The 24,087-nt window shown below is 48.7% G+C and overlaps 1 protein-coding gene across 1 annotated transcript in view; it reads left to right on the forward strand.

Annotated features, from left to right (window-relative positions):
* Positions 1-24,087, forward strand: part of MEGF11 (multiple EGF like domains 11) — a 332,603-nt gene that overhangs the window by 276,614 nt on the left and 31,902 nt on the right. The window contains 1 exon segment of the mRNA XM_049777656.1: positions 23,467-23,587. Within this exon segment, the coding sequence (XP_049633613.1) occupies positions 23,467-23,587 (121 nt within the window).

Genomic DNA, 24,087 nt, shown 5'->3' on the forward strand with positions numbered 1-24,087 from the left:
AAAGACATGGTTTTGCATCTTCCTTTGACCTGGCTTTGCTGCTTAGGCTTCTGAATCATTTCAAATGGCCACATGACATTGCCCATTCCCTGGTTACTATATAGTAAATAGTTTCTGTGTTCACTGTGAATGTTGCATCTTACAAACAACCTTCCCCACCTCCACTTCCTCCTCACCCCCATCGAAGGCCCCCTGGAGTGACTTAGCCCTCTCCCTTCAGTCAATGGACACTGAATGTTTTGACAAATGCTGCTTCTTTGCACAAGTTCTATAAATGTCTGCTGTCATCAGTCTCCAGGCAATGTACCTGAGTTTAAAACAACCTGGTGAGCATTATTTCTTTTTTAATTTTTGCTAATTATATAGGTAGAAAATGGTTCTGTACTGTTGCTCTAATTTGCATTTCACTGATTACTATAGAGAATGAACATTTTCCCCCATGCATTTGTTTACTATTTGGATCCCCTCATGAATTATGCTGGTTTTTATGAGGCTGGGAACTTGACATTGCAAGTGGAATCCTGTATCAAAGTTGGCCAGTCCCAGGGAGTGGGTTTGATCTGTGTTCACTGTAGGAAGTGGCCTGTGTAGAAGAAAGTGTGGCCTGTGGGTGCAGCCCGGCTGCTGTGGTCTGGGGCTTGTGCCTCAAAACTCAGCTTTGGCATATGGGAATGGATCCCACCCCTTGTGCAGTGTGGCTGGAGGGTCAGAGAGAGGCAGAGTCCCTGGTTTTAGGGCTTCTTGTGTAAAATCACCACACATACACTGTATCTCTAACCCCAGGTAAATGAGTCTAAAGCAGAGTCGCTGCACAAAATAATCCAGACCAGGCTGAGGATGAAACGTGTGTAGTCTGGCAATCTTCTATCTTGTATCCAGAGCCAACTGCCCACCAGAACTGTTTTTATTGAGTACAGAGATCTCTCCCAGGTGGAAGAGTAAGAACAGAGGAAGGCAGTGCTTCTCAATTATTTTCTGTCATGCGCCCCCTAGGAAGAAGAAAACATTTTTGTGCCCCTCACGTGACTGTAAATAGTATCTTTATTAAAAAAAAAAAAACAAAAAAAACTTTAACCTGCAAAACAAAAATATATAAAATAATTTGAGCTGGTTTTTTCATCAGAGGTGATGTCTGGATGAATGGCTCCAATGAGCATGTTTTGCAATGCATAGCTTTTCGAAGCGGGGTTTGAAGCAGGACGCAGCGACTCTCAGCTCCAGAGACATACAGAGACATAAACACGGGGCTTAGCTTGTTATGACAGTGTTTGCTGAGGCCAAAGGCGCCCCCCCCCTTTATGGAGCCTTGTACCCTCCTGGGGGGCACGTCCCACTATTTGAGAAGCACTGGAGTAAGGGCAGATAGCTCAGGTTCTCCTGAGTCTGTCCCACCCAAGTTTACATATGACAGTCTTTGTTTTGGGTGAACCAAGTTGTAAATAAACAGATACAAAGAAATCAGGGGTGATCTTTGTTTTGGGTAAAACAAGGTATAATCTAACATTCTTGAACCTTAGTGAACTTGTCCAGGAGCTGTTCTGTTCCAGTCACTGTGGAGCCATAATTCCCAGCTAATGGAGTACTGTGCTCAGGTGTGAAAGGGCTGTGAGACATGGGCTTAACTGAGACATGGGCTTAAGTCGCTCCCCACCCCCACTCCCAGGAAACTGGGGGTTTTGTTGACACTGGAACAGATGTCATGGGCTTTGGTGGAGTTTAGTTGGGGAAAACCAACCATCCTCAGGTTAGCTCCTGGCAGGGTCTGAGGGTAAAGAGTTTTTCATGGGCAATGGCCTAGTCTATGAGCCAAACTGTTATGCTGCCTCTTCCTCTCTGTACCTGGTAGACAAGATTTGACAGAAGAAGCCAGGTATCATCTCCTGTGGGGAAGGAAGTTGCTCTATCCTAGAGAAGTCTGTTCATCCTAGGGAAGGAAATCTGTCCGTCTTAAGGATCCCTGTCCATGAGGACTTTGTTCGTCACGCCCCTAGAAACCCAGGCCAGAGAGAATGAAAATATATCCCTTTTCTTGGGAAGAAATGTCTGCACCAGCCAAGTGAGTGATGGACTAAACTGTGGGAACTGATCACACTAGATGGGGGGTAAAGGGACACATTCCTATTCCATGGAACTGCATGAAGGCCAATGACTCAGGCCCAGGGCTCAGCTTTCCATGTGATGCAATTGGACCCACTGGTTCCTCAGGTGCTTGCTTTCCTGGGAACCAGATTGGGATTTGACTGCAAGGGAGAATAAGTAGGTAAAAGGGGGGCAGGGGCTTGTCTCTGTGTTTGAGCCAATGTGTCTGTGTGTTTGTGTGTGTCTGGGCATTGTGTTCTCTGTATGTGTGTCTGTGAGTTTTGGTATGTGTTTATGGGTCTTTATATGTGTGCCTATGTGTATCTGTGCATCTGTGTTTGTATGTGCCTATATGTCTCTCTGTGTATCAGTTTGTCAGGATGTGTCAGCACATATATCTTTGTGTCTGTGTGTGTCTATGAGTGTCTATGTAAGTGCTCATCTGTCTGGGTGTGTGTGAGGGATGCTGATGGATGGAGCCTATGAGCCTTCTGGGAATCCCCCCCCCCCCAATCTATGTCTTAATCTCACATTCTGCCTAATGCTTAGGAGAGGGGAGCAGGTCCTGGGAATTCTAAAAAAGCTGGCTCCCTGGGCTGGAACAATAACACAGCAGTAGGGTATTTGCCTTGCACACAGATGACCTGGGTTTGATCCCTGGCATCCCATATGGTTCCCCGAGCCTGCCAGGAGCGATTTCTGAGAGCAGAGCCAGAAGAAACCCTTGAGCATGAGTAGGTATGTCCTCAAAACAAAACAAAACAAAAGCTGGTTCCTAAACCAGACATTTTCTTTCTTCTGACTGGGATGCAAATAACATCCTGCCCTTGAACATATGGGAGCCCAAAGCTTATAAGAATCCTCTCTTGTGTAGTCCTGCTTGGGCTAAAGACAAATTGTGAGCCAGGCTGCCTGGTGAAACTCCATGAATCCCCATCTTTCTCCTGCCTGGCCTTGTTAGACCCGTTAAGGCTCTCGAGAGACTTGTTGAGTACTGTACAGCAGCCATAGCTCATAATGATTAGCAAACAGACATGGTCCTTGTCTGTGTTCTCTTCTCTATGTACTGGGCACCTTGACAGTGCTCACCCTCACTCCTATGTGAATGAACGAATTAAAGAATGAATGAATGAATGAATGTGATTTCTTGACATTAACTAGCTGTTTGAAGAGATTCAGGTGGTCTGAGTGCCCTGAGACCCTCCCCCAAATCTCCTGCAGTCAATAGTCTTTAGCAAAACTGACCTTTGTTGGTCAGTTTGTGAATTTATGCACTTGCCTTTTTTCTTGGAAGATTTTCTGGATGGAAAATAAATCAGACATAACTAGAAGAGCCTTTTCTGAGTCTCTAAACCTTTATCCTTTATAAGAGCCACATGGACCTTCCCTTCCCTTCCCTTTATGCACTGTCCTTTCCCTATTTGCCAAGGGAGAGCTAGAAAATAAACAGGACTTTTTGCCAGGGTCACGAAACCATAGAGACAGACATTGCCACCTCACATCCATGAGGTGACAGCTTTGACTGTGGATGCCCATGGAACCTTCATGGAACCCTGTATGTCTTAGTTCAAGTTCAGGCCAGCCCCTTATCTTTTCTTATCTTTCTGCTCTCTCATATCTGTTCAGGGGACACTTTGTCATGGAAGCAGACAGCTTCAGATGGAAAGTTCATAGCTCAGTGCCTAGAACAAAATAGACAACCAGTAAAAATGGGAGTAAATGTGTAAAACTATAAAAGTAGCAGTATAATAGTGCTGTCCCAAATCCCTGAATATGCCTCCCTGCCACATACACAAGAGAGCCCAGAATGCACAGCCTCTAGCATTTTCATGGAGGCAGTCATGGACATGTCTGTGACTTAATGTATTGGGCTGTCAAGTGGTGGAAAAGAGCCCAGAATTGAAAAAAAAAAGTACAGAAATTAAGTCCCCAGCTCTGGTTCTATAGATTTCAAAAGCGTTTCCTGGGACCAGAGAGATAGCACAATGGTAGGGCATTTGCCTTGCCTGCGGCTGACCCAGGATGGACCTGGGTTCGATCGTTGGTGTCCCATATGGTCCCCCAAGCCAGGAGCGATTGCTGAGTGTATGACCAGGAGTAATCCCTGAGCGTGTCACCAGGTCTGGCCCAAAAACAAAAACAAAACAGAACAAAACAAAAAGGCATTCCCTGCAAGACAGAAACAATGGCGTCTCCTTCTTCCCTGGAGGTTCTCGTTTCAGCACCATGGCCAGCACCACAAGCCATTGCACCCACCAACCTGAATACCTGTCCTAGGGCTTCACCCAGTCACAGCATAGAAGTGAAGAAACAAGGCACACCAGGAAGCATGGAACTAAGGGCTCAGGCCTACAGAGGCCTGGAAGGGATGGAAGGGAGGATTCAGAAAATGTGGACCTTCCACAACTTCTTAGCACCTCACTAACCCATCCTATCCTTTGTAACCTGCCCTCAACTCTTGTTTTGTTTTGTTTTGTTTTGGGGAGACATCCTCAGTGATTCTCAGATGATTACTCCTGGCTCTGAGCTCAGGAATTACTCCTGATGGGATATGGCAGATCATATTGGATGCTGGGGATCTAACCTAGGTTGGCATTCTCTCTTCACACTGCACTATCTCCAGCCCTTGCCCTCAATTCTTCATTTTTATTGTTTGTTTTTTGGGCCACACCAAGTGATGCTCAGGGATTACTCCTGGTCATGCATTCAGAAATAGCCCCTGGCTCGGGGGAACATATGGGACACTGGGGAATCGAACTGCGGTCTATCCTAGGCTAGCGTGGGCAAGGCAGATGCCTTACCATTTGAGCCACCACTCTGGCCCCTCTTTAATTCACCTAAACTTCATCATCTGCTAAGTTCTAGATATTTTTACTCTCCCAAGAATTTCCCTCACTACATGACAGGCCCAGGAGTGAGGCCCTGAGAATGAACTTGTGTGGTGGGAAGCACAAGAGGAGAAAAGATGAAGTTACATTCAAAAGAGAGGTATTTGTGGAAGGCTTCTAGGATGTGGCATTTTTGGGACCATAATCTGAAAGGCTGAGGATTTTATGGGCTGAAACAGACACAGTGGAATGGGTATTCGAGTTGAGGGGAAAGAGCGAGAAGCAGAGCAGAGACCCCAGAGCACATGTGTTTGAGGTGATTTACTAGAACTGGGGCCAGAGCTATTGTGCAGCAGTAGGGCATTTGCCTTGCATGCGGCTGACCCAGGACAGACCTGGGTTCCATCCCTGGCGTCCCATATGGTTCCCCCAAGACCAGAGAAATTTCTGAGCACATAGCCAGGAGTAACCCCTGAGCATCACCAGGTGTGGCCCAAAAAACAAACAAACAAATAATGTCCAGAACTGACCATGTAAGGAAGGAAACTCACAGGGAAGGACCCTTCCCCTCAACAGAACAAGGATCCAGATATGCCTGTAATCTCAGCAGCCCAGAGAAACGGGCATTTGGCAGGGCTTCGGGACCAAACTGGCCACTTTTCTTGGTACTTCATGAGCTGTCTGACCTTGGGCAAGAAAATTGACCTCTCAGACCCTCTGTTTTACTCAAATATGAAGCAGGAAGAATAATCCAGCCCACTCAATTGCTGAGCTATTTCAATCTCTTGTGTATAAGCAATGGTTGGATTGTTAGACCTGTGAATGACCTTTCAGCAAGCATTAGCTGTTCCTCTCATTACTGAAAATCATGCTGCCTCGCTATTGCTGGTATTATTTACCCCCCAGGACCTCCACCTGGAAAGGCTAGTTGGCCCCGACTGAGAGACCTGTTTGAGGATGCAGGTGGGAACAGGGAGCAGAGCCCATTGATGCTTCCTCTTGACTAGGAGCAGCAGGGTTGCAGATGGCGATTGTCCCCGGGAAGTAGGATAAACCTCTGCCCTGCTACCCCAACTAGATTTCCTCCTTGGCAATGGCACCAGGACCCACCACAGCCACCACATCCAGGCTGAAAGTGAGTGGCCAAAGAGCAGCCAGGACTTCATTTTCCAAATTCCTTCCCTGCCCTGTCTTTGGGCCAAAGGGACCTTGTCCTGCTCAGTGCAGATGTTCCCTCACAACTCTAATGGGGACAAATACAGCTAGAACCTAAGCGGGGGGGGGGGGGGAGGAGAGAGAGAGAGAGAGAGAGAGAGAGAGAGAGAGAGAGAGAGAGAGAGAGAGAATACCTGGTATCCCCCTCCCAAGAGATCTGGGACCTTTTTTTCTCTCTGGATGACAGGATTTCTATTACCTTAAAGGGCTCATCTGTTCATGCAGCCATTTTTCCAACCCTGTCTTCTATTATTGAGCTCTGCATGCGGCTGAGGGGAGGGCACTCCATCACCCAAATAAACAAACCCTTGGCCACATTTTTCTCCCTTTTCTCTGTGCCCTGGGCAGGTCACACACCAACCTCAGCTTCTTCAGCAGGTGGTGTGAGAGGTAGAGAGAGGGAGGATAATCCAGATCAGTGAGGCAGAGATGGAATTTTTCTCCAAGACTTTAAAGACAAGGTCACCCCCCTCTCCTGTCACCCACCTCTGGTGGCACCTTCAGGGTCTCCTTCCCCATTTAAGGTTCCTCAGAGGGTGCCAGGCAGCTGCAGAGCTGGAAGTGAGTAGGAACTAGAAGTGAGGTCCAGATGACATGCACAGAATGATGCACATTCCCTGTTCTAATTGTTTGGTTCTTCAAGCTGAGAGCTGAAGCCTATTAGCCTCAATAGCAGAAAACCAACTTCTCATCCCTGTGGCCGCCACTATCATGAGATCCCTGATTATTACGGTAAAAGAATTTTTCTGGATGCCATACGTGAGTGAGAGGGAGCACCCATTGGCTGCCGGGGTCCCCCTGGGCAGAGGTACAGACCAGAACCAACCCAGGTCTGTAAATACACACATGCATTCCCACCCCACTATGTTCAACCCTCTTCTGCTGGGATGCTTTGGCTTGGTAGCTTAAGACTCTCGAGCCTTGAAATAAGGGAAAGAGGATGGTATACCCCAATATTATTCCTTTTTGTTAGTTTTAGGCCACACTGGCAAGGCTTAGGGGTTACTCCTGGCTCTGTGCTCAGGGATCACTTCCAGGGGCTTGGAAGGTCATATGAGATGCCCGGGATGGAGTTTCAGGTTCACCCCAACACCCATTCCTTCACCACTGCACATTTCCTGACCCAATGTCCCAGTTTCTGTACCACCCTCCCCATCTTCTTCTGCCTCTATAGAAGATATTTTTCTTCTCTCTCTCTCTCTCTCTCTCTCTCTCTCTCTCTCTACATATATATATATATTTCTCTCTACTTTTTTCCTTTTAGACATTGTGGTTTACAATATTGTTATTGGTGGTTTGCATATCACTTTACCTCCTTTCAGCACCCAGTTCTTATCTAGAGTCATCATTTCCAACTATCATTGTTTTTTTTTTTTTTGTTTTTTTTGTTTTTTGTTTTTTTGGTCACACCCGGCGGTGCTCAGGGGTTACTCCTGGCTGTCTGCTCAGAAATAGCTCCTGGCAGGCACGGGGGACCATATGGGACGCCGGGATTCGAACCAACCACCTTTGGTCCTGGATCGGCTGCTTGCAAGGCAAATGCCGCTGTGCTATCTCTCCAGGCCTTCCAACTATCATTGTCATATGGTTCTTTCTCATTCCTAACTCTACCCCCTCTACTATTTATTCCAGTCCCATTTTAGCAGTTCTCAGGAAACCATGTAGGATACCAGGGATTGAACCCAGGTTGGCTGCATGCAAGACAAACTCCCTACACACTGGATACTTTCTCTCCAACACCACTTTTTAGCATGTTATTATTTTAGAATACACCTCACTGTGCTCAGGGATTATTCCTGGTTCTGCATTCAAGAATTACTCCAAGAAGTGCTCAATGGACCCCATGAGATTCAGGGATCAAACCCAGGTCAATAGTATGTAGGACAAGCACCCTATCCACTGGATTGCCACTCTGGTCCCTGGTCCAATATTAATCTTAGGGTTACATTCAGTGGGATCTGTTCGACCTGTTGAACAAAGCCTGGCTGCTAACGAGGGTGCATGTGTTAAATGTCAGATGGAGGGCCCGGAGAGATAGCACAGCGGCGTTTGCCTTGCAAGCAGCCGATCCAGGACCAAAGGTGGTTGGTTTGAATCCCGGTGTCCCATATGGTCCCCCGTGCCTGCCAGGAGCTATTTCTGAGCAGACAGCCAGGAGTCACCCCTGAGCACCGCCGGGTGTGACCCAAAAACCAAAAAAAAAAAAAAAAATGTCAGATGGAGCAGTGAAGATGATGCTAGAGGCATAGGGCAGAGACTTGGAGGTTAGCCATCCTGGATTGGAACTCCAACTTTTCCTCAGCAAATTGAGCCTCTTCAGGCCCCATTTTCACCTGTCAAATGGGAGCACAGTGCCTACCCTGGATCACATGGTTCATGGAGAGACTGTGTGTCTTGCTTGTGTGAGGTCCCATGTTTGAGTGGACCTGCTGAGTACAGGCAGGAGTGGCCCCGGGGTCCTAGGCCGGGAAGGCTGAGAAGGGCCGCTCTAGCCCAAAAATGGACAATGCCTGCTCCTCGGGGGCAGAATGCAGGGCAGATGGGAACCACACTATAAGACAGGGACAGAGCTTGGGGGCCCCTGGCACACACCCCCGATCACAGAATTTTGAAACCAAGACCCCATAGGAGAGAAGTGACTTTGACTTGGATTCCATGGCAGATGGTGGCAGAGCAGAGTGGGAAGCTTCCAGCCCTCCCCACCGGCCTCCCTAATATCCTCCAACCCCCTTACTCCCTTTGCAGGGACATTTTGAGAGTTCCCAGAGCAAGAGACAGGATGGGCCTCTAGGTGGCACATCATGTGGATGATGAATCCACATGGCAGAGCCAGGGAAATGGGCTTTAGTCAGGGGACGAGAGGGGGTAAAAGAGAGTTGGGTCCTTGCCCCTGGGAAACCACAGTGTGGGACTTTATTGGGTGAAATTGTTGACCCCCTGGTTCTGGAAAGCAGCTCATCCCCATGGCACCCTACTTGCCCCCTTGCATTCCCCACCTTTTCTAGCACACACATTACAAAAGTCTGTCATGGAGACACAGGCCTCTACCATCAGCCAAGTCTTGAGCCAGGTGGGAGGTGCCATTATTTTAAAGACCCCCCCTTTGTCTGTGAATCCAAGTCTATGGGTGTTTCTGCTTGTTGGCTCAAATGTTGCCACCCCAGAGACCCCACAGGAGACATGAGCCCGAGGAGTTTCCCTGAAGGGCCAGGGGGCTGCTGGCCAACTTTGGAGGACACTAACCACTGCAGAGGGCCTAGGCCGGAGACGATGTGGTTGGGAGATGATGTTGAGAGGATGCAGAACTGGGGTCCCCATGACAGCCGCTGAAATGTGATGTGAGGCTGAGAGAGAACTGGGGGGGGGGGGTCAGGCAGTCCAATGTAGGTGCCTGCCTGCTGTTTCATGGGCCCAAGTCACCCCTGCCCTGTGCTTTATCTCCTGCCCACTGAGGCACAAAGCACAGCCTGACACAGCAGGGCTGGTGACAGCAGAGAGAAAGCAGGTTGCTGGGAAGTGCTGGAAGACGAACCACGTTGTGTGCACCCAGATGCAACAGAGCCAGAGGGGCCCCAGGCCGACTAAGGCTGCAGAGCTGCAACAAAGGAAGAATTCGTCTCCTCCTTCTCCCGGCCTGCGGCTTCTAGAGCCCACCCCAGCCCCTTTAGTCATTAACACCAGAACTCCCATCTGCAGGAGTAATTACAGACCCCAGGAGGGAAGGGAATTCCTGCCAGAAGATGTGATTATATCTGGAAAATGAAAGATGTTGCAAGAAAGGTCGTGAATAGATTACTGCAAGATGGGGTTAATAAGCAAACCCCAGTGGGGAGGGGGGAAGACAAAAGTAAAATTTCCTGAAGAGTCTTGTCCAAAAACATTAGGAAAGATGGTTCTCACCCCTCCCAGCAGGTGGGGGCTGCCATGTTCAGGCAGGAACTCCCAGTGAGCTGCAGGTACAGGCCAGAAGGAAGAAAGAAAGAATGGGAAAGGGCACTGTGCTGACCACCGCAGGCAGGCAGGGCTGCTGCAGGCTGCGTAGGAGCATGGTAAGACACTGTGCTATGAGATCACCAGCTAAGAATCCAGCATGCACAAGGAGCTTGTCAATCCCCATGACTCTGCCACGGAGTGTGAGAGCCTGGGCTTTGATTGAATTTAATGGGGTGACCAAGAGCAGGATCAGTCCTGTAGACCTCCATTGCTCACCTTTCTCCTGCGGTGCTTGACAGCTGTCAGAGCAAAACAAGAGTCCACAAGTAGCGAAGTAGACGGTCGTGATCTCCAAACTCACTAACTCAAGGATCATAGTGTTTATAGGACTTCCCTGGGTCAGGCCCAGCACACCTCAAAGTGCTCAGGGGATGCTCCTGGCTCAGAGCTGGGGATTTTTCTAAGTGCCATGCACAATGGAGGAGCCTGGAACTCCTGCATGCAAAAACAAGAGCTTCATCCCCTCTACTATCTCCTTTGCCCCAAATAGACCGTGTTTGTTAGTTTTTGTGCCACATTCAACAGTGCTCTGGGTTAAATCCTGGCTCTGTGCTTAGGGATCTCCTGGCACTGCTCAGAGAACCGTATGGAGTAGAGAAAATCTAACCAGGTCTGCTACATGTAAGCCAAGCACTCTGCCTGTTATACAGTCTCTGTGGTCCCTGTTTATTGCCTTCACCAGAACTCTTTTTTTTTTTTTTTTCCACTGGTAAGAGCAATGATTTTGCCCTTTTAGCTGACAAGGTTTTTTTTTTTTTTTTTCCCTTTATTTGGATATCTTGATTACATAAATGATTGTGATAAGGTTTCAGTCCTATAAAGATCACCCCTCTTCACCAGTGCAACATTCCCGCCACCAAAGTCCCAAATCTCCCTCCATCCCACCCCACCCCCACCTGTACTCCAGACCTCTTGAAGGAAAAGTCCTATCCACTCTAATCCTCATTTTGCAGAAAGGGAAACTGAGATCTAGGTGAATCTCTTGCCCAAAGCTTATCAGTTCTCCCCCATTAAAGGTGAAAAAAATTGAAATAGGTTGTCAGCTTTATAGTTTACTCAACCCCAGTAATCAAGTCCTAGCACCATGGACTTAGCCTGCCTTCTACTTCCATTCCAGTCCCTCTGAGTGACTTTTCAGTACAGTGAAAAGCCCACAGGGATCCTCTCCCCATCCCACTCTGCTGAATACAGCCCATTTACTTGTTTTGTGATCAATCCACCCCTGGCAATGTTCAGGACTTACTCCTGGTTTTGCACTTAGGAATTTCTCCAGGTAATTCTGGGGCATGGCAAGTGGCATCCTACCCCATCTACTAGCCACACCAGGTCCTCCACTTTCCCTTTTAGGCACCTTTTAAGGCCCATCTTCCTTCCAACAGGGAGCTCTAAGGGAACTTTCCTCAAAACTGCAGCCTCAAGGCTCTCTCAGAGCTTACTCTGCAGCTGCTAAACCTCTTATGAGGTCTGGACTCAGAAACTGAGACTCCCTTGTCTACATACTTGCATCAGATAAAGGAATTGGAGGAGAGCCAGAGGCTGCCGTACCCTCTTTTTGGCTGGTCACACCTAGTGATGCTCAAGGGTTACTCCAGGCTCTGCACTCAGGAATTACTCGTAGTGGTTCTCAGAGGTGCAGAGGTTGGACCTGGGTTAGCAGTGTACAAGCAAGTGCTCTCCCTACTTTATTATCACTCTCATCCTCCCACCCTCCTTGTTTGTTCCCATATTAAACTCAGGTTTCAACTTCTGGGCTTGCTTGACCTTCTGCCTATAATTGCTCTTTGATTTTTGTTTCATTTTTGAAATGACTTGGCATTCATTGGCTTGGCCCTGGAGCCTCTGTGCAGTTCCCAAGATAGGGGGGGAGATGAGTCCCTCATTGTGGTTAGCCTTAGAAGAAAATCCCCATCAGGCCTAATTTTCTAGGACCCTGACCCAGTGATGGGTTTATTTGACCTGCATAGGGAAGCATTTAAATGTGAGGCTGAGAAGCACAGAGAAAGGTTTGTGGGCCTGGGAATGTGGTTATAGCTGAGGTTGCACCTCACTGTGTCATCCTTGCCACCTAGTGGCCACCTCGTCCAACCAGATGTTATCCTGTAGGACCCAGTACCAACAGGGTTAGCAGGCGATTTGCACAATAGGATTCTAGCACTGAACCACAGCCTGTTCGGCTGAGTACCACTGTTCTTTTATGACTGAAACCCAACTGCAAATATGTTTGTAATTATGGTGCTTAATAAAGATATTATTAAAAAAAAAAAGAGAGGGGCTGGAGAGATAACACAAGTAGGGCAGACATAAGGTGGTTCAAATCCCAGCATCCATTATGGTCCCCTGAGCCTGCCAGGAACGATTTCTGAGCACAGAGCCAGAAGTAATCCCTGATCGCTGCTGAATATAACCCAAACCTCCCCCCCCCCCAAAAAAAAAGAAAGTAATACCTGGGCCCTGTGAGTGCTGCTTGCATAGCCCAAGGATAAAGGGGTGGGGAATAAAGATTTATTTGGCAATGGTGTACACTTAAGAATCTAACACAATTGCTTCTAAGATAATTCAGAGAGAATGATGTTGTTGGTACATAGATTTCTGGTTTTGTAGGTCTAAATACAGCACGGAGATTCATATTTCAAAGCAGCGGGAGGACTTTATGGTGGTGATTTGCAGGAGTCAAGAAATCACTGAATTGTTTTTATTTGGGGACCAAAACCTGGTGGTGCTCGTGAGTTACTCCTGGCTCTGCACTCAGGAATGACTTGTGGCAGTGCTCAGGGAACCAAATAGGATGCTGGGGATTGAATCTGGTTTGCCTGCATGCACTGCATGCAAAGTGCCCTCTGTACTTTTCCTCAGGCACGACCACCTGATACTAATCATCTTTAGCCACTTCCTGAGGTTGCTGTGAAACTGTAAACTGGCATGGTTGAGACATGGTTGAGAGGGATTGATCATTCAAATAGGCTGAGCCTATAAGAAAGACACAGTCCTCTTTCATTGCCTGGGGCTTACATTTTCATGGTTTGTACATAATATATTTTACATTCTTTTGGCTCAGCTAATCTTCTTGGAGCTCCTTGTCCATGCTTTTGCCTTCTGTAACACTTAAATTCCTTTGGCAAAAGCACTTTAAGTTTCTGGGCATCGTCCATGGCTGTGTAAAAGCCATGTTAAAGAGTTGAGGGGCCAGAGAAATAGTGCAGCTGGTAGGGACCTTGCCTTGCACATGGCTGACCCTGATTTGATTCTTAGCATCCCATTTGGTCTTTCCAGCCCACCAGGAGTAATCCCTGAATACAGAGCCCTGAGCACTGCAGGGTTTTCCCCTCCTTCTCTCACGCACATACAAGGTGGGAGTTGGTTTGACATGGAAAGCAGACATGATACCGGCATGTCAAGAATGTGAGAAAGTGCCACTAGTCCCAATGTAAGTGAAGAGATGTTTGCAGATGAAAGCGATGGTGTAGAGCAGTGTCTGCACCTGAGCTCACTTTCCCACAGAGGCAAGTTTCTCCTCCCCTACTAGGTCCACACACCGGCAGTCACGCCAGCCTGTCTGAGCTTAGTACCCAGGTTCCCCAGACTTTTAGTTCCTTCTGCCCACCCTCCTGCCTCTCTGCTTTTGTCCCTTTGCCCTGTAGCCCAGCACTTTAACCAACCCAGATTGCTGCTGAGTATAAACACACACACACACACACACACACACACACACACACCTTAGCACAGCCCCAACCAACCCAGATTGCTGCTGAGTATAAACACACACACACACACACACACACACACACACACACACACCTTAGCACAGCCCCACACACCTGTGTCTCTTTCCCTGAGAGTCCAGTTCTCCTTTCTCTGGACCAGGGGTGGCGAACTGGATTTTTACCCTCACTCAAAATGGCAAAATGCAATATGTGTTTGACAGATTATTGTTAAAATTATATGCTTTTGTGTGTGTCTGTTTTGGCAGGTCACTGCGTGGTGTGGCTCTCTGACTCTCACAGTTTAAATTTTTGGCTCTTTATGTCCAACTTGTTCGTCACCCCTGCTCTGGACAAACCCTCCCTACCCTACCTACAGGCTCAGATCCGTTGCCCACTGCCTTTTCCCAAGGGCATCAAACCTCCTCATAGCTCTTCCACTGCAGTGGGCCCAGATGTTCTGTCTCCCCACTAAACAGAGCAGGTGGGAGGTCTGCTGGCCACCCTCTCCTGCACCACCCTGTCAACCTCTCAGACAGCCATTCTGAACTGGCAGCCTCAGGCACAAACTGGCAATGCAGTTGGCACTGTAAGAACGTATGAGCTATTTAGAAGCAGTCCCGGGGATTGGAGAGATAGCACAAATGCGGTAGGGCATTTGGCTTGCATGCAGCCAGCCCAGGACGGACAGTGGTTCAATTCCTGGCATCCCATATGGTCCCCAGAGCCCGCCAGGGGCAATTTCTGAACATAGAGCCAGGAATAACCCCTGAGCACTGCCGGGTATGCCCCCCCCCTCAAAAAAAAAATAGAAGCAGTCCTGGCATGGCAAAAATAGCTTAGAGTTGACCCCTTCTTGTGACTTGGAGTGGAAAGTGAGCCTTGGTTGGTTATAGGACTCTAAACCCTGATCTTCACCAGGTTGAAGACCCTTCTGTGTGTGGCATCCAAGTAGGAATGTCTGCAGGCTTTTAGATGCGGGACATTCGATAGATAGAGACAAATATTGGGGCATCTCCAAAGTGCTCCTGAGTTTCTTATATGTCAGGAATGGCTTCTCAGAATTCAGCAGACTCAGGAAGGAAAGGTTAGAGAAAATAAGGAAGGAAAGACAGGTGGGACAGGGATCAGTGGGGAAAAGCAAAGAATTATGACCCCAACAGAGCCCCAGATAGACAGTAAGTGAGGCATCTCCTTAGCCAGGCTCTGTCCCAGGTTTCCTGGTGTGTGCTGGTATCTGTTGCTGGAACCACTGGAAGACTCTACCTTCCACAGAGGGCTGGAGGAGCATGCAGCACATCTCTGAGAATTCAGAAGAGAAACTCTGGAGCTGGAAAGAATACAGTGGGTAGAATACTTGCCTTGCACTCAGTAGATCTGGGTTCCATCCCCAGCATCCCATGTGGCCACTCGAGTCCCTGCAAGAGTGAATCCTGAGTACAGAGCCAGGATTAAGACCTGAACACAATAAGGTGTGGCCCCCAAACAAAACAAAACGAACAAAAAACATGGCAATCCTTTCTCATACCAACATCTGCTAAAAAGCACATAGCTCTGAAGGCACTGCAGAGCAGGGCAGTGCACAATCTAGGCAACCGCACAGAGCAACCTCCGCTCACCTACAGCTGTTCTTTTGGACAGATGTGGGATTTTTCAAGCCATCCCTTCTTCACCATCCCAGTGAGAGCCGAACAAAACTAGGCTCCCAAGCACAGGATACATGGAGACAGAGATGCAAGGGAGTGTGAGATGTGGTCTTCCCTGACTTTAGCCCACCCTTCCTAATGCCATATGTAGCTTCTCCCCCCACCATACCCCCCAACAACACTGTCAGTTGCTTCTTTATCAGTGACACACTAATTGGGTCCAGCGAGGTTTGCTCTGCTCTGGAGAGGCCTCTGTGGTTGCCATTAGTCCTGGCTCTTCTCTCTTTGCCTGGTGGGCCCCATGTTACTCTCCCTGGAATATCACAAATGAGGCTCCCCACTCAAGCCTGAGCTCTGGGAACTGGGAGTAGGGCAGCAGGGACATAAGGAGAGCTGACAGGAGAAGGCCCCCAGCTTGGCAAACAGCACTCTCTTCTTGCCTAGCAAAGGATTTGCCAATACAAGGCCCATTCCACAGGTGCCACCAGCAGTGATGCCACAGGGAGCCTTTTTTTTTTTGGTTTTTTTTTTTTTTTTTTTTTTTTGGTTTTTGGGTCACGCCCGGCAGTGCTCAGGGGTTACTCCTGGCTGTCTGCTCAGAAATAGCTCCTGGCAGGCACAGGGGACCATATGGGACACCGGGATTCGAACCAACCACCTTTGGTCCTGGATCGGCTGCTTGCAGGGCAAACACCGCTGTGCTATCTCTCCGGGCCCAACACAGGAAGCCTTTGTTCAAGGCTGAACTCCAAGAAGGAGCAGAGAGAAGGGAGGTCCAGGAGGTCCCTGAGCTGGCCTCAGGACATCTGGAAATAGAGGTCCTGGCCTGTTACCCTCTTGTACCACATGAGAGTAAATGCCAGGAAGGTTAAGATTAACTCTGTACTTTTTTTTTTTTTTTTTTTGGTTTTTGGGCCACACCCATTTGACGCTCAGGGGTTACTCCTGGCTATACGCTCAGAAATTGCCCCTGGCTTGGGGGGACCATATGGGACGCCGGGGGATCGAACCGCTGTCTGTCCTATGGTAGCGCTTGCAAGGCAGACACCTTACCTCTAGCGCCATCTTCCTGGCCCCAACTCTGTATTTCTTACCCTCAACCATGGAATAGAAACTCAATTCCTAGAGACTAGAGAGATACTGCAGTGGGTAGAGCACTTGCCTTGAAGAGCCCAACTCTGACTCGGTTCCCAGCACCCTATATAGTCCACTCAATCACTGCAGGGGTGATTTATGAGTTCAGAGCCAGGAGTAAGTCCTGAGCAGTATGTGCCTCCACCCCCAACCCCCCACTCCCAGCCAAACCAGCCGAACAAGCAATCGAAATAAAGCCATTTCCAGAACAACCAGATTTAGCACATGTGCCCCATGGGAGCAAAGGCTGTGGCAAGACTGGAGCTATGAAGCAAGTAACTCAGGCCTTGCTTTCCCTTCATGCAGTTTCTAACTAGTCGAGTTAGAGTTTTCCATTCTGGATTCAGGACCTCTGTGGTTCATACCTCAGAAGAGTTGGTTACATGGGTTATCTGTATGAATGAGAGATGGAAGGGGGAAGCCAAAAAACTGGGAGATGCTAAGCAACCTTGACCCAGTGTTGGGGCCTCACTCAGGCACATGCGCATATGACCTTGCCCCAGTCATCCCCCACCACTGTGCCAAGGCAATGCCCTGGGTATTAGTCCTGGAGTCTCTCCAACTCCCCACCGCCGGGCAGAATCAGTCCAGAGCCCCAGCTCCACATGGCTGACGCACAGTTTCAGGGCCTCAGAGACAAGCTTGCTCAATTGCTACCTCTTTTGTGGGGGAGACAGTCAGCCTCTGCGATCCTCATCCTTCCACTGGAGAAATCCTCATTAACCTCCTGCCCACCACAAGGTACAGGGGTGAGCTGCTGACAAGCCCAGCTGTTGATTAATTCTCTCAAACACAGCCCAACTACAAAGCAACATATTACAGGGGAGGAAAATTCAATAAACAACATTTGAGGTAAATTTAATAGGACAGAGAACTCATTACCCGCCCTGATGCCGGCCTGGCTGCCACACTGGGTGGGGAAGGGGGCAGGTAGGAGGCAAGGCCAGATCTAGTCCTTAGCAGGACGGACGAGTGGGGAGGAGCTGGGTCCTTTCTGCCAGGGACGCTTTCAAATAAAGTTCAAAATGTTAATAACACAGGCCACACCTATAATTAACAGACCTTGGGATGGACATCAAGCATCCTTGTGTCCTCTCAATGACCAGCAGGCCTGGCAGACTTCCAGATCTGGAAGCACAGGGATTGGTGGAAGATGGGGGTGTGGGGGGAAGAACTCCTGTCCTGAACTGGGAGTGTGATGGCTAGTGGGGGAGAGGTAAGGCTCTGAGAAGCGTTGTTAAAGATATGTGGGTCTGAAGCTGAAAAGATAGGACAGGAGTTAAGACACTTACTTGCCTTGCTGCAGCCAACCAAACACTAACCAAGCATCCCATATGGTTCCTCGAGCCCACCAGAAGTGATCCCTGAGCATTGTTCAAGAGAAGAAAAAAATAGAGATGCAAATATTGCCTCCTGCTTGCCCCCTTCTTCACCCAGAACCAAGTGGATAGTTTCTATGTTCTACTGAATATGTCTCAAAGTAATTTCCAGAAGTGAAGAAAGGGCCAGGCAGGCCAGCCACAGTAGGCATGTGTTTCGGCTATCCTGAGCTCAGTGGTAGGCATGCGAGTAGGGGCACAGATGTCCCATAATTTCATCCCATCTGGCGTTTAGCAGGTTGGGCTTGAACTAAAAGCAGAAAATTAAGTGTCAAACCTGTCTCTGCTTGCACTGGCTGTGTGGTCTTGGGTTAGTCACCTCCCTCTTTTCACTGAGGTTCTCTCTCTCTCTGTATATATATATATATGTGTGTGTGTGTGTGTGTGTGTGTGTGTGTGTGTGTGTGTGTGTGTGTGTGTGTGTGTGTGTGTGTGTGTGTGTGTGTGTGTGAAATAAGTGATGCCCAATATTCCTTCCCAGACCCACTTATCCTTAGTCAGGCACAAGCATGTGGCCAAGCTCAACAAGTAATTCAGCTGAATATATGGCTGAGCTGCAAGTCATAGAATCCAGGACTGACTTGCATTTAATTGCTCCATTCCCCCCAACCACAGGCAAGAAGATGCTCAAAGGGCCCGGAGAGATTGCTCAGTGGTCTGGCACACAAGATGGCTCAGCATGCTTTGTAGGCCTCAGAATCTGGGTACAAACCCCAGCACCACATGGACCTTGAGCTCTATCATGTATAGATTTAGATGTCCCTCAAGCACTAGCATGGGGGCCTGCTGGTCCCTGAGCACTGTAGGGCCTGAGAATCACTGTATCCTCCGGCCGTTCCATTGAACTTCTGACTTGGCTGAGAATTGCTGGAAGAAGCAGTGGGTCTCGAGCATCACTTGGGAAGCCAAATACATTAATTAGAAGATGCTCCAAGCTGAAGGTACTTTAGCAAAGTCCCAACCAGAGGTTCACAGCTGGACATTTGCAGAGGCCACAGGCAGGCTACTAGGTATGGTTTTGAACCCTTGACAAAATCTATGGACACTCTGCAGTCACCTAGGAGATACTAAGGAGAGCAGCAAGTTGTCCTTTAGCTTTTAATTAGCATCAAATTAAATCTATCTGAGAAGCCAAGGTGAGCGTGGTGGGATGGAGCCTCCCTGTAGGTGACAGCAGAGAAGGATTTCTAGGTCATGGTTGGTGGACAGGTTGTTATCACCAAAGACATGGTTTGTACTGACCAAACTGTACCAGTCCAATACTTTGGAGACCTCAGACAACAGCATAGATTGAAAGTTGTGTGTATGTGAGAGTATGTGCCACAGAAAGTTACTCCTGGTGGTGAGAACTTGGAGAGAGGCACTGATTTCAGCAGTAATTTTTGATGGATCAGGAGGCCAAGTCTGCCCATTCCCTTATATATTCAGATACAACGAGAAGTCGCGGAGTCAATGACTCAGCTCTTGGGGAATACCAAGAAAAGCTCCTGGCCGAGGGTTGGGCTGACCTCAAGGCTAGTCAGGACAGATCCTATGTGGGGAAGGGGACAGAAGAAAACACTGTCTACAATGTCTATTTGGGAGTTTTGCCTGAGGCCAATGTGACTGTCAACCTCCTCCTCACTGACCCACTGTGAGTTCCTGTTTCATTCAGTCACAACCTCCACAGCGGCTGTCCTCACCTTCAGGGCTGTTTTCTGACTCACCCTGAGTGGGTGTGCAGGGAGCCAGGTGCAGTCGCAGACCAGGATCTAGTCCTTTGCTTTTCCTTGAAGGGGAAATCCCTGTGGTCCCTGCGGTAGTCTGATGCCTGTGCAGACCAGACAGACAATATTCTGCTTCCTGTATGCAATGAGAGCCCCATATTCCCACAATACCTCAGCTGAGGGCTAGAGATCTGGAAGCAGCATAGCAATATGATGCCCATTCTCCGTCTTGTCTCATTTGGAGTACCCAAGGAAACAACCCTGAGTGAGCCAGTGTGGACACAACTGGTGGCTAAGAAGGGCAGAGACTGCACAGGCCCTGCTCCCAAATCGTTTGGGGGTTTTCAGCAGACATGCGAGAGAGCACATCAGAAGTGTCTGGTGGACACAAACATCTAATTTCTATTCCACCTCTGTTCCTGAATCTGATATTGAGCAGAGGTCTTTGTCCTCTCAAGCTCACAGTATTGGGCAGAGGGAGGCCTACTCGGACCCCTGTGGGTCTAGAATGGTGCTTGCTTGGTTTGCTGCTGAGAACACGGCAGAGGGTCAGGATGATGAAGGAGTCACAAATGTCTACCCCAGGCCATCAGATAAGTAAACAGGTACCCCCAGAAACAGATCCAGAGACTCATAAATGTGTACACAATCTTGAAGAGAGGCGTGTAGGTGGGAGACTGGTCTGTGTATTGGAGACTTAGGGTGCCAATTCCCAGGCGCCCCAAAAGTCACTTGACATTGGCCAAATAATTGGCACCTGGAGAACAGAGTTGTTCATGTAAACATGAAAAGTGAGACTGATTTTGGTTGGCTGTGAATGCCAATCACTAGAGATAGTCAGTCGCTACAGACCAGGAAGCCTGCTTAGTGTCTTGGCTGGTGGGATGAGCCAGGTGGGAACATCAAGGTCAGGAGGGCAGTATTTGGAGTGGACTCATCCTGTCCTGAGAATCACATTTTTAGACCTTTGCTGTCAGAAGTTAATGAGGAGAGTTTGCAAAAGCTCTTGGCACACAGCCCTCAAAGAGTAAGTCACTCTGACCCCCAAAGTTCTGTCCTTGATGTGTAGTGGTAAAAATTCCAGGGTATTAAGTGTGAGGCGGGGAGCAGGGGTCAGCCTAGAGGAGAAGGAGGCATGAAGGAGAATGAGATAAGATGAGGGGTAGCCCTCTCTGCACAGGGCCTTTGTGCACTGCATGTAGTGTCTCTTGAGCAGAAATCAGGGCTGGGGGAGAGTGTTCTAGCCATGAGATTCTGGATATCAGGGCTGGGGAATGTGTTCTGGCCATCCCAGAAGGGGGTGGCATTTCTGCTCTCATTTCAAGATGCAAGAAGAGTCACAGAGATGAAATGACAGCAGAGACCAATCTCTGACAGGGCTGCACACCAGAGCTTCTTAAAACTTTGTCCACATGGGGCCTGCACGGTGGCGCTAGAGGTAAGGTGTCTGCCTTGCCATCGCTAGCCTAGGACGGACCTCACTTTGATCCCCTGGTGTCCCATATGGTCCCCCAAGCCAGGAGCGACTTCTGAGCGCATAGCCAGGAGTAACCCCTGAGCATCACCAGGTGTGGTCCCAAAACAAACAAACAAACAAAAAAACACAACTTTATCCACATGCCACCTCTTCATACCCGAGAAATTCCACTCAGATGGGTGCCGCCAGAAACAGCACAGACTCTGGAGCATTTGATTTTTTTTTTATATTGAAGAAAATTTTTTCACCTTTTATTTAAACACTATGGTTATAAATGATTGGGTTCCAGCTTTACAACATATACCACCCTTTACCCGTGCACATTTCCTGCCACCAATGTCCCCAGTTTTTCTCTCATGCCCACCCCCACCCCTGGCCTGCCTTTGGGGCAGGCATTTTACTCCTCTCTTTCTTTCTCTCTTCCCTCCTTTTTTCTCTTTTAGACATTGGTTTACACTGTTGTTAAGGAAAGAGTACCATGTCAATCACCAGGTTCTTATTCAGTAGCAATTTTTTCTTAATTTTATTTATTATTATTATTATTTTTGTTTTTTGGGTCACACCCGGCAGTGCTCAGGGGTTATTCCTGGCTCTATGCTCAGAAATCACCCCTAACAGGCACAGGGGACCATATGGGACCCCGGGATTCGAACCACTGACTGTCTGCATGCAAGGCAAATGCCTTACTTCCATACTATCTCTTTGGCCCCAATATTTTATTAATTTTTTAACTTTATTTATTTATTGATTGATTGATTGGTTGACTGTTGTTTACCCTACTGCTGTGCTATCTCTCTGGCCCTTAATTTTATTATTTAAATTCATTTCTGGTCTGTGCATGAGTCAGGAAACATTTACAGTTGTCAACCAAAGTTTTCACAGTCCCCATCTGCAGTGATTCCCTGTGCAATCATGACTTGTAATTCAAAAAACTCAGCTGTCAACAAGAAGTCTGGCGTGGGTATCAGAAGTCTAATGTCATAGTGTCTGTACATGGCTCCTTTCTCCTTTCTGTGTCCTGTACAGAATTCAGCGACAAGGACCCAGGTTCCCATGTTCTAGAACAATGGGGTTTGCCCTAGTTCCTAGAACCTGTTGGATGCTTTGGTTCATGGCTTTCTTCTTCTGTCTTTAGAGAAATGTGAAGCAATGGAGGAGACTCAGCAGAGTCATCTGTCCTGCCTTCTTTGATCATCCTTTTTAGTGTGTTTTGAGTTCTAGTCATTTGGCTACACCTGGCAGTACTCAGGACTTACTCCTGGCTTTGCAGTCAAGAATCACTCATGGGGCCCGGAGAGATAGCACAGCGGCGTTTGCCTTGCAAGCAGCCGATCCAGGACCAAAGGTGGTTGGTTCGAATCCCGGTGTCCCATACGGTCCCCCATGCCTGCCAGGAGCTATTTCTGAGCAGACAGCCAGGAGTATTCCCTGAGCACCGCCGGGTGTGGCCCAAAAAGAAAAAAAAAAAAGAATCACTCATGGCAGGGCTTGGGGAACCATATGGTGTGTCAGAGATTGAATCCAGCTAGGCACATGGCCTACTCCCTGGGCCATTGTTCTAGCCCCTGGTCATGGGGGGGGGGGTGTGGGGGTCACACCCAGCGGTACCAGAGGTTACTCCTGGAAGGCTCAGGGGACCACATGGGATGCCAGGAATTGAACCAGTGTCCATCCTGTGTTGGCCACGTGCAAGTCAAATGCCCTGCCACTGTGCTATTTCTCCGGCCCCACCCTCCAGTCATTTTTAAAGGAATCATGTGAGGGGGCTGGGACATAGCTCACAGGACCAGAGCACATGCCTTGTATGTCACAGGTTTAATACCCAGCCTGCAGTGTTTTTTGTTGTTGTTGTTGATTTTTGGTTTTTGGGCCACACCCAGTGGTGCTCAGGGGTGACTCCTGGCTATGTGCTCAGAAATCGCTCCTGGTTTGGGGGACCATATGTGATGCCGGGGAATCAAACTGCGGTCTGTCCTAGGCTAGTGCATGCAAGGCAGACCCTGTGTCACCGCTCCAGCTCCCAGTCCTGCAGTGTTTAGTGTTCTTAAACATTGCAGGGTATAGTGTGGGTGGACCTTAAGTATACCTCTAGAGATGTTCCCCCAAGAAATAAGGATTCATGTACTGAGATTGGGGCACCTGGAAAACCTGAGACATTGCCCATCTCTAAGTCTTTAACTACATCTCAAAGAATCTTGCACAGTGGAAGGAGATATTCATGGGTTCCTCAGAGTAGAAATAGGGTGGGAGAAGGGCTCTCTATTGTGCTGATGTGCTGATGATGCAAAGTCACCTCCTCTTGCTCCCCCAGGGCGAGATCTGTGCCGTGCCCTGTGCCACAGGCACCTATGGCCCCAACTGCTCGTCCATCTGCAGCTGTAGCAACAGTGGCACATGCTCCCCCGTGGACGGCTTCTGCACCTGCAAGGAAGGTAAGTGGTGTCCCTCCTCCAGCTGGGCCACCCCAGAAGTGGATATGGCTGCTCTGCCCCACACTTCAACATGGTGTGGGAAGCCCAGGCACCAGCCTCCTGGCAGAATGTCCACCAGGAAGAATTCAGTAAAGGGGACTGGGACCCCCAAACCTAGGGGCATGCAGGAAAGGGGACCAACCTGGGACAACAACCTGAAAGGTTCCAGGAGAGGCTGAGAATGGCAGAATCAGGAGGGGTCAGAGCTCCTAAGGGAACAGGGGTGCCTGAAGGGACTAGCACAGAAGCCATGGTGATGACATGGCCACCAGCAGACATGGCAGGGAAGGATGGGACAGAACAGACCAGGAGGAAGCACAGATGTGAGGCAGCTATAGAGGGATGCAGCAGCTTGAGGTGTTGACTTGGGCTAAGCTGCAATATGACCTGGGCATAGATACCTGCCCGTCCCAGCTGGTCCCCACTTCCACTCCACTCTGAAGTGCTCAGGTGTCTTCAAG

This window comes from Suncus etruscus, chromosome 1 (genome assembly GCF_024139225.1).
Source record: "Suncus etruscus isolate mSunEtr1 chromosome 1, mSunEtr1.pri.cur, whole genome shotgun sequence".
Lineage (NCBI taxonomy): Eukaryota > Metazoa > Chordata > Mammalia > Eulipotyphla > Soricidae > Suncus > Suncus etruscus.